Source organism: Nanorana parkeri, unplaced genomic scaffold (genome assembly GCF_000935625.1).
Source record: "Nanorana parkeri isolate BGI_ZX_2015 unplaced genomic scaffold, ASM93562v1 scaffold320, whole genome shotgun sequence".
In the NCBI taxonomy this organism is placed as follows: Eukaryota; Metazoa; Chordata; class Amphibia; order Anura; family Dicroglossidae; genus Nanorana; species Nanorana parkeri.
The window spans coordinates 777833-789096 of NW_017306588.1; the positions used below are offsets into that span (position 1 = coordinate 777833).

At 49.4% G+C, this 11264-nt stretch overlaps 1 protein-coding gene across 1 annotated transcript in view; it reads right to left on the reverse strand.

Annotated features, from left to right (window-relative positions):
* Positions 1–4555: 4555 nt before the first annotated feature.
* TSN (translin) overlaps positions 4556–11264 on the reverse strand; it is a 6983-nt gene continuing 274 nt past the window's right edge. The window contains exons 2-6 of the mRNA XM_018558087.1: positions 10956–11049; positions 9420–9516; positions 8295–8410; positions 5009–5088; positions 4556–4789 (exon numbers count right to left, since the gene is read on the reverse strand). Of these exons, the coding sequence (XP_018413589.1) occupies positions 4556–4789; positions 5009–5088; positions 8295–8410; positions 9420–9516; positions 10956–11049 (621 nt within the window). The remainder of the gene's footprint in view (positions 4790–5008; positions 5089–8294; positions 8411–9419; positions 9517–10955; positions 11050–11264) is intronic.

The following is an 11264-nucleotide window of genomic DNA, read 5'->3' on the forward strand; positions in this document are numbered from 1 at the left end:
GAATAAAATTGATTGTCAGAACTTCCTCTAGCAGCTCCTGGAACAAGCTCTGTGCATTGTGTGTATGATTGCTGTGACTTCACAGGGACACTCCACTGATCTGCAGACTCTCAGCATTGCCTCCCGAGATTCAGCAATGGCACATCAGGCAAAATCTGTATTGTTTACAAACATGTAACCAAAGGCGATGTATTCCCACCATGAGCGCCTGCGTCTTCCAGGAATTTGCATCTCCCCGATGGTGATAAAGATTCAGAATCATTAATCCTTTCTGTGAAAAAGTCGTCACTTCAAAGTCAACCTCTGTCTCACCAATCTAATTATCTTTCTTTAAATCTGACCTCCGTCCTCCCCTTCTGTCTTCTATCTGACCTCCATCCTCCCCTTCAGTCTTCTATCTGACCTCCGTCCTCCCCTTCAGTCTTCTATCTGACCTCCGTCCTCCCCTTCAGTCTTCTATCTGACCTCCGTCCTCCCCTTCAGTCTATCTGACCTCCATCCTCCCCTATATGTAAACGGAAAGATTTTACTTGAAAATGTCATTAGCATGTTGATGAGGGAGGGGGAGGAAACCAGGGAAAGCAAAAGACAAGCAGATTAGGCTTCAAGCTTCAAAAGCCCTTTAGAGATCGGCTTCCCAAGTCGTTCTGGAGAGAAGAGTTCACAGCAGGGATACACCAATACGTTTTTTATTTTGGTATCGAGTACCGATATTTATCTTTCGATACCGCTACTTCCGCAAGCATGGAGCCGGCTTCCCAGGCAATCTAGAAGCCGGGCGGCGGTTAATGACTCTCTGCCCTGTTTCTAGAGTGCCCAGGAAACTGTCTCCATGCTGATTGGCCCGGGAAGTCAGTTTCCCAGCCAATCGGCATGAAGCCGTCTAACTGGCCAATCAGGAAACTGGGAGGCAGGTCATTACCCGCTGCCCGGCTACCTGATTGGGCAGGAAGCCGGCTCCATGTTCCCTCACGGCACTGCCGATCAGAGGAAATCTCCCTCTGGCCAGAAGTTCCGGTAACGGGGAAGGCATCGGCGTATTTGGGCCAGTACAATACTCGGTATAAGCACCGATACTAGTATTGGTACATCCCTAATTCACAGGTTTATTCACACTTTTGTAGATATTTGGGAAGAACGAGCAGAGAGATTTGTCCTTGGCTGCTTTATAAACTGTACACTGAGTGGCCAGATTATTATATACACTGAGTGGCCGGGTTATTATATACACTGAGTGGCCGAATTATTATATACACTGAGTGGCCGGATTATTATATACACTGAGTGGCCAGTTTATTATATACACTGAGTGGCCGGATTATTATATACACTGAGTGGCCAGTTTATTATATACACTGAGTGGAAAGAAAAGATCTGAGGCTCGGAGTGTTTCCAGAATTATGAAAATGTTTTATTATTAAACATGACGAGTATAGACAAGAACAGAAATGTAGACGTCATGAAGAACGATGCCGTTCACATGCCGGAGATTTCAGCCGATTGTTTAGAGTGACCCTTTCCTGTGTCCATGCTGGGCAAAGTACAAGCGTCAGCAGCAAAGTGTAACACCCAGCACCTTTAGGTATGAGAGACTGAACAAAATAAACAATATTACAGTATCTAAAAGGCAGCCTTCGATATAGGATGAGCTTTAGCCAGGTCACATGACCGTCCGAATACCTTCCCGCCATCTGTACGCATATATATAAGGTGGGCCTGATTCCATACATGCGTCCCTCGTTTGTGCTGGGAGCGTGCTCAGTCAGGCGCCACTAGTGCTGTGAACACGCCGTCACTTAGCAATGCTCGAGAGCCACGCTACGGCCTATGTCACCCAACCTCTGGCCAGCGCCCAGATCGCTATGTAATGGGGCAGAGAAGTCGTTATCCATTTGCACAGGTCCCTCCTTCACTGACCGCATGAGAGAAGCATCACTCTTGCTGGTGCACTCTTGCGGGACTTCGGGCTCCCAGCTCTGCTGCGTCATTTGTACCTGCCGCAAATGTCATAAGCTGGAGGCAAGTTTTTTTTGGGGGGCCAACAGTTTTTTCTATACTTTTTCTGTTAGTGGGGGCTGGTTAAAACCCCCAAAAAACAATTGGACCTTCTGTTTGCTATGGAAGATCCGCTATAAGGACTTTGTTGTAAAAAATACATGTTTCCTTTAAGCTCTGCAGACATGTTCATATGGTCACATCAGATCTTCCTATAACCAACTAACACCCCGGCAGCAATGTAGTTTTAGTGACGTCAATTGCACAACAGGCAGAATAAAAAAAAATGATATATATATATTCAACGCCACAACAGGCTCCAGGCACGGTTCACCGCCTCCTTATACACTCAGAAATCGGGCTGTACAAAAGGTTCGGCTATCTATAAGTTCACAAAAGCAGCAAGCACAGAAGAGCAGGAACAAAGCGTGACACGAAGATTCAGACTTCCCACCTGTAAACGGGTTTCTTAAAGTTGAACTCTGAGATTTCCCCCCAAAAAATCCTTAAGGCCGTGACACACTGCAGACGAAGCAGCGCGGAGCGGTGGCGCGCTGCCTTTGCGAGCAGTGTGTCGTGTCACTTTCTTCTCGGCACCTCAGCCGGCGAGAGCTCGCGGAGCTGAGCGTGCCGAGATGAACAATTTCAACTTCAGCCAATCGGCTCGCGCGTATAAACCGACGGGATGCAACGTCTGGCCGGTTGTTACAGACGAGCCGATTGGCTGAAGGTGCTGTCAATCATCTGACTGCACTCAGCTCACACACTGCACGCCAAGCTCCGTGCCGGAGAGCTTTGCTTCGATCTGCACGGCTTCGCGTGCAGTGTGTCACGGCCTTTACACTGGCGTCCCCGCACTGCAAGGGTTCAAGGAGAACTATGGCCCAACCTGTTTTGGCGGTAGTTCTCTTTAGGGTCACAGGAAAACATTTACCAATAGCCTCCTGTGACCCAAAACTCAGCATATCTCGGGCTATTGCCTGCTATAGGCTGACAGAGCCGCGCTGCAGCCGGGAAGGATCCAGACAACATTGCCTGATTGACAGCTGGCTCTGCCTCTCTAGAGCCGGAACCAGCTGTGCCCGCCCCCTCCCCCGTCCGTTCCGCCAGTCAGTGCTGAAGGAACGGAGAGGGGGGGGGAATCCCTGCAGGGAGTGATAACTGACAGTCACCGCAGGGAGAAGATCGGGAGCTGAGAGATCAGCAGTTTGTGATCGCTCAGTTCTCGATCTATAGAGCTGACGTGTGACAGCTGCAGTCACACATTGGCTCCCACTATGGGGATGAGTATTTCACTCACCCCACATTTCTACTTTAACCGCTTAGAAGTCTAGGGGTAGAGGAATCAGCTGTAAGACTCACCTTATTCCTCGCTCTGGTAGGCTTCAGCTGCTGTTGGTTGCGGGTGGGTCCTCGCCATTGTCACATACAATGCAGAACTGCTGCTCGTGCATTGCACTTAATGACGACAGAGTGCGACCTCCACCCTGCGAGCCTTAGAGAAGAGGCAACGGGGGAACGGTTGCACAGCATGGTGGAAACCTCCGGATTGAGGAATACGGTAAATGTTACAGATGATTCCTTTACCCCTAGAAATAATAAACATTACGATGGCCCGGGGGGGGGGTGTGCTTGGATCGGGACTGCAAGGGTATTTTAAAAATGTTTAAATCCTAGAGTTCAGCTTTAACAGTAAACAAAAGACGCCCTCAAACAAGTGCATTTTGCAGTCCACAGGAGATTATGCTTTTGCAGAAAATTTTTAAAGCAGAACTATGAGATGAGTGATTTCCACTCACCTCATAGTTCTAGCCGACCTGTGACAATGAGACTGTCACAGGTCGGCTCAGTAGATCGGGAGGTGAGAGAACACATACCGGCGCTCGCTCACCTCTCGATCCTGTCACGGCTCTCTGCCGTGACCGGGGGCGGGGCTGGATTCCCCTCTCCGATCCGCCAGCGCTGACTGGCGGAACGGACGGGGAGTGGGCGGGTACAGCTGGCTCTGCCTCTAGATAGGCAGAGCCAGCTGTCACTCACGCAGCTGGGCGGATCCCGTCGTCTAAGTCTCCGGCGTCTCAGTATACCGCGATCATACTGAGCCTAGGGTAACGGGAGGACGCGAGTTTGTGTCCTCCCGTTACCCTGAGAACTATGGGGAAAAACACTGACCCCATAGTTCTCCTTTACCAGAACATAGTCAAGTTTAGCTAACCTGCCCCCCCATAAAGGCTGTTCACTGTACAACGCAAACTGAGACAGTGCGCAAATCAGAACAATGACGCCCCCGCACAGAAACGTGCCTGTGAACACACAGCAGAAAGTATGTCGGAGACAAGAGAAGCTCAGAGACGATTCTTCTTGAGAAAATAAAAAAAATTGGCTGAAATGTAACCAACAAGATGAAAAAAACAGAAACAGGACTCAAAGCCCCCAAAACAGGAACGAGTAATGTTTTGGCTCCGCCCTCTGGGAACCGGTGTGAGCAGAAGGAAAAAAAATGCAGATCCTCAGCCCCAGAGTGCGCCCAGCAGTCAGAGTTGACAGACAATACGGAAGTCTATGTCTCGGATGTCGCGGTTATTTGCGCTTTGTTGAGTCCTCTGATGGACAAATCGTACACGACCTCCTCGATCTTCTTCACGTCGTATTTCAGGCCATCGTAGCGCTTCCTCAGCGAGTCGTTTTTCAGGTTCAGCAGCCGGAAGCCGAAGTCCAGCTCGTTGATGAAGGTGGCGATGCGGAGCGGTCTGGTGTAGTCGCCGGCTGTGACGCTGTTCACCGCCAGCCTGGACTGAGACAGAACACAGGGCAACGTCTAATATCAGAACCAATTATGCAACGCCCCCCCCCCCCCCCAAAAAAAAGCAACTAACACGCCCCCCCCCCCCAAAAAAAGCGATATTAAAGCCCCTCTCCGGGCATATCTCAGCCCTCCCCCCACTCCTCCCAGATCTTATGATTAACATAATGTAGATTCTAGAAGAGCCGTAACTGGGTTTTATATACTTACCAGCTCACTGGCCAGGTTCAGTACCCCAGACAGATAATCCTCTATATCCAGGTGGAAGCCTTTCTCCCGATCACATTCAACTAGGATCAGAGAAGACCATTAGAAGATGGAATGATGCACATGATGTGACTTACGAAACAAAGAAGAGTAGTGATGTAGTTATGAATTATTTGTTATTATATTTATTATTACTACAGGTATTTATAGAGCGCCGACAATTTTACACAGCGCTTTACATAGTTGCCCAATCACATCAGTCCCTACCCTCAAGGAGCTTACAATCTAAGGTCCCTATCTCACATACATACATAGAGGGCCAACTTAGAGAGCAGCCAAGTAACCTGCCAGCATGTCTTTGGTGTGTGGGAGGAAGCCGGAGTACCCGGAGGAAACCCATGCAAGCACAGGGAGAACATGCAAACTCCTTGCAGATAGTGACCCTGGCCAGGATACGAACCAGGGAGCCCCCCTAGTGCTGCAAGGCACTACACCACTCTGCTGCCCTGCTTTGACATGCAGTCCTGAGATCATCTGAAGCAATACCCCAGTCACCAATCAGATACAAACATTCACTTAGAGAATGAATGACCGGTTGCAAAACCCAACATGGACAACTCTTAAAAGTGACCCTGTCACCACCTAACACTTCACTGGAGCTCAGTACTTACTGGTGCTGACATTAATTCTTGAGGAGTTGTTTTTTTTTTTGGAGTAACTTTCTCAGCAGGTTCCTTTAATATTAAAAAGTTGAATCCATTTTGTTTATATGTCCTGCTTTCAATTAAAATATTACAGATTTACTACTACGGTGTGCTGGTGACATTATTTTATTTTCTGTGGTACATACGGTGCCGTCCGTGGTCATTACAAGCACCCACCCATATGGGTTCCCTCCGGAAACGAGTGCAGCAAGACCTCTGGTCCTTAATAATCTCTGGCCTTACCTGTCCCTCTTGGGTGCCCGGGACCCTCATGACAGGTGTCAGTATGAGAGTGGAGGGACATCAGCGAACATCAATTCACTGGTTGTCACAGTCGTCAACATTTCAGCCTTGTAGCACTGAGGGTCCCCAGTTCAAATCCCGGTCAGGACACCATCTGCATGGAGTTTGCATGTTTTCCCTGTGCTAGCGAGGGTTTCCTACGAGTACTCCGCTTTCTTCCCACAGTCCAAAGACATGCTGGAGGGTTAACTGGTTTATGTCTGAATTGGCCCTCATATGTATTTGTTTATTAAGCTCCTTGAAGTGACATTAAACCCACAGATTGTTTACCATAAAACAATAGTGTAATGTGCGCCTTACTGTAATCCATGGTAGTTTCCCTTCTCTTTGCTGCTCTTCCTTTTAAATCTGTATCTCTTCTCATGCTGGGCAGAACTTCTGTTTTGCAGCAGACTGCCTTGTCTCTGGAATGGATACATGGTGTCTGTGTGAAGGTTCACAACCTGAGCCAGCACTACAGGAAGAGGCACTCTGCTGCAAAGGGAAGTTCTCCCCAAGCATGAGAAGACATGAGGATTTAAAAGGAATAGCAGCAAAGAGAAGGGAAACAACCATGGATTACAGTATTGGTTTATGTCAAACAATCAGAGGGTTTAATGTCACTTTAAGGGGCAGAGACTGATGTGAATGTGCACTATGCAAAGTGCTGCGTAAATTGTCAGGACGTCAAGCCTCAATATTGTGTTTGTGAAATGGTCTCCAAAATTATCAATAGGAGACACTTAAAAAGCCTTTACAGCTCATCAGCTTAAAGTTAACAATAAATGAGGGACCTGGAATTATTTCTCTCACTTCGGCATGTGCTGCCATACCCATTATGTGTTGCTCAATCGCTCCCATACATGTGCACACCCTACGTGTGCGTTTTACAACTTTCTTTTTTTAATGTAACTATAATTTACATTTAACATTTTTTTTTCCCACCTAACTTTATTGCCATCAAAAGGGGATTAACAAACCCTCTATGATAGCATTGAGCATGTTACAGGTCCTCTTATGGAGACCCCCAATGTCTCCTTTGCCCCCGGCTCCAGCTGATCAAGCATAGACTGTGCTTGATCGGCTGTTTTCCCGGCTTTTCAGGCGGGATTTTGACAGGTCTAAATCTGGAAATGCTCAGAGCCGAGAGCTTGCAGATTCGCGCACTGCGGAGGACATTAGGGAATGGATGTTCCTCGGGGTCCTCCTGCTCGCCATCCTGACGCTTTTTGTTGTGGTCGCGGGAACCCATAAGGAGCGAGAGAACCTGGGAACCGCAGTCTCAGTCCCGTAAAAGTGACAGGCTGGCTATATAGCAGCGGAAAGGCAACTCTAGCCCTCCAGCTGTGCTTTAAATACAAATCCCATCATGCCTCTGGGAGTCATGCTTGTAACTGTCAGTCTTGCAATGCCTCATGGGACTTGCAGTTCCACAAGAGCTGAATGGCCGAAGTTGCCCTCCCCTGCTCTATACCAATCCAGATCGCTTTTGCCTAAACGCTAGAAGCCGGCTGAACAAAACAGAAAACAAGCTTAGGGCTGGTATTGCAACCATGGGCTTGTTTCCCTCCTTCAGGGCCTGGCCGTAACATAGCCAGACAGCTGAAATGGTTAAAGACAAAAAAAAAAGCTTCTCTGCTGAAAGCTTTGCTGTACACTCCTAAACACGTTGAAACTCACACTGCTGAGCTCTCGGAAAACGTTTGTTGCCTGGCTGCCTTGAGACAATGATCCAGAACCAGCATACAGCAAGTGGAGCTGAACGTATGGATCTACATTCTTCTTCTGGGTTAGGCCTCATTCACACACAACACAAGCAAAATTGTATATTGCGTATATAAGCGCCTATGCGCGTACGTACCAGGGTATATCCGTATATGCGTGCACTATATGCAATCCCAGAATGCATCACTCGTAATGGAATTTTTAATGTGCTGTACGCATGTATATGCGCGTAAATACGCTGCCGGACGCATCTCTGTTCCATTCTGTTTTTTCACATATGTCCGCTACGCAAATAAACGGCTCCATACGCGGCTGTGTGTATGGAGCCATTTATTTGCATAGGTTGCATATGGTACAATACGCACGTACACGCGTATACGTGCGGCAGTGTGAATGAGGCCTTAGCGGTTCATTAAATCACTGAAGGCACGAGATCAGCACGATCCCCAATGAATGTCTTCGCGAGGAGGTCAGCAAGCAGCAGCCCCCATGCTTCTTCCACAACAAGTCTCCGCTAATCGGAGTAAGTCCCTGCGGGGTAAAGAGGGCGAACGCCCTATCGCAGGATAGGACCTTACTTCCCAGCATCTCCGACACGGCCTCCCGGGTCACCAGCTGCTCGCTCTCCAAGAAGACCAGGAACGCGGCCTGGAACACGAGACGCTGCAGAACAAACCGCCACTGATCGTGAAACCTGAAAGACGAGAGAAATTACTGACACTCGCCGTCGTAGCTCACGGGGAAAAATACAATATTTCTTAATGGGAAGCCAAAAGTTCTACAAGTATATCTAAAGACAAAAGAATCTGGAAATAGGAAAGGGCCGGAGCCTCTATTTGCTTAATTCACTGTTTGTGTCCTGTTGGTGAACCACAAGCCCAAGCATGCCTTGGGGAAACAAGTCTCATCATGCCTTGAGAAAGAACAAATCCCAGCATGATTTAAAGGAGAACCATGAGGTGAGTGAAAATCGCTCAGCCTCATAGTTCTAGCTGACCTGTGACAATGAGACTGTCACAGGTCGGCTCAGTAGATCGGGAACTGAGCGAACACATACTGTCGCTCCCTTCTCGATCATCTCCCTGCAGAGAGCCGTGACTGTCACTCACGGATCCCCGCAGGGATTCCCCCCTCCCCATTCCGATCCTCCAGCGCTGAGTGGAGGAACAGAAGGGGCGGGTACAGCTGGCTCTGCCTCTAGATAGGCAGAGCCAGCTGTCACTCACGCAGGTGGGTGGAACTCTACAGTAATGTCGGGATCCGTCCCGGCTGTGGCTCGCGATATACTGAGCTTTGGGTGACGGGAGGACGCTAGTTTATGTCCTCCCATGACCCTTAAGAGAACTATGGGGAAAAACACTTACCTCATAGTTCTCTTTTAAGGGCCACGGATGTTACGGAGATCTAGAAACCCCAGCGTGCCTTATGGACCGTAAATCCCAACATGCCATGAGAAAAGAAAGGTTCCAGCATGACATAAGGAACCATAAAGCCCAGTAAGCCCCGAGGACTACAAATTCTCAGCCATTCACTTGACTTCTCGTCCCAGAGACAAAACAGGAAGTGAGGGACAACCTCTCCAAGGGGAGGGGGAAATCTCCTTAGTTGTCTCACACAGACAGGAAGTACACGGACCCGGAAAACACTTCTCAGCGCTGATCCCGGGAGACGTTCCAATGGGAAACGTCTGCATCGGGCCTTACCGGTAATACTGGTCGGAGGGGAACTTGGTGGCCAGTTCGGTGAGCTGCGTCCGGACGGTGCTGAAGTGTTCTCGCGCCTTCAGGCACTTTGCAGGAACTGAGGTAAGAAAATGAAGAGGGGGAAGTGTTAATTATGAGGACAACTCCGCCCACAATATTCCTGCTCTTCTGCAGTGTCATTCCTGCAATTTCATCGGAAGATCTCCGCCCTGGGATCTGATCCAACCCAAAATGTAATCAGGGAGGATTCTCTACATAATAAATACCCGGGACACGATCGGCGGGACAATTTGGGGGGAGGGGGGGTGGAGAAACTTTATGAACACATTGAGGGCGAATCAACATTGCATTTGTTGACACATTTCGGATGTTGTGGTCAAATTCATAAAGAAGAGAGACAGTTCTAATGCTATTAGCATCTGGTAGTTCTTATTAAAGGAGAACTATGAGGTCAGTGTTTTTCCCCATAGTTCTCCTTAGGGTAACGGGAGGACACAAACTAGCGTCCTCCCGTCATCCCAAGCTCAGTATATAGCTGGCGGTATACTGAGACGCCGCAGCTGAAGCGGATCCTGACAATTGTGCCTGGATCCGCCCAGCTGCGTGAGTGACAGCTGGCTCAGCCTATCTAGAGGCAGAGCCAGCTGTACCCGCCCCCTCCCGTTCCGCCAGTCAGCGATGGAGGATCGGAGCGGGGGGAATCCAGCCCCTCCCCTGTCACGGCAGAGAGCCGTGACAGGATCAAGAGGTGAGCGAACCCGGTATGTCTTAGCTCACTTCCCGATCTACTGAGCTGACCTGTGACAGTCTCATTGTCACAGGTCGGCTAGAACTATGAGGTGAGTGAAAGCTTTAATAGCGAGTCTTTTACAATAGGGCGCAATCGCTGCGACAAATTCCCCACCTTTTTCAGAGAGAAGGAAACTGGCGGGAAAAAGAAAGACCCATTTCATGTTAGCACAGTCTGGTCCCAGCTCTGTGTAACCTCCCCCTCCTTCACAACTCTGGTTGCTGTGCCACCAGCGCCCTAGCAACCAGCGACACCTTCAGCAAGGAAACCAGCATCCGATGGCGCTTGCAGTGAGGCCTCTAGTGTCCTAGCAGCCAATAATGTCTGTGCAGCTGATCATTATTGGTTGCTGGGACACAGGCAGCCTGGCCAGCGTCTTAGCAACCAATGACGCTGTGCAGCTGACAGCATCCTAGCAACCAGTGGTGCTCAGCCAAACAGTGTTCATTGGTTGCTAGGACACAGACAGGAGGCCTGGCCGGTGTCCTTGCAAAGATGCAAAAGGATCGGCACCAAAATACTGAAGGAGTAATGGCACATACGTGAATCTGTCTCACTCACTGACATTCATTGTACGGTGGGCCAGATGTCGCTCTGTGTGTTCCAGGGGATGTCTTGTATACAAAACCATTCCATGCACACAATGTGGCAGCCACAAGTGACGCTTGCAGGCCGCTCCTTCCGCTAGTAGAGCTCGGCCGATGGATGACGGGGAAAAGGGCGGAGTCAGTGGACGGCGCACTCACTGTTTTTGAAGCCCGCCTCCTGGTGGACGCCCTGCAGGAGGATGAGGATCTCCCGAGCCGTCTGCTCCAAAGTCTGCACCACCTTCCGGATCTCCTGCAGAGAACAACCAACAATTCATTACACATCAGATGGGGAAACCTGGGGAGAACACAGCGATATCTCACCCCAATGCCCCCCATATCATGGCACACCCCACCACCCATCCCAGTGCACCCCTAAATCATACCAGACCATCACTCACCCCACTACACCCCCATATCATACCCCCACCACCCATCCCAGTGCCCCCCCATATCCTACCACCTCAT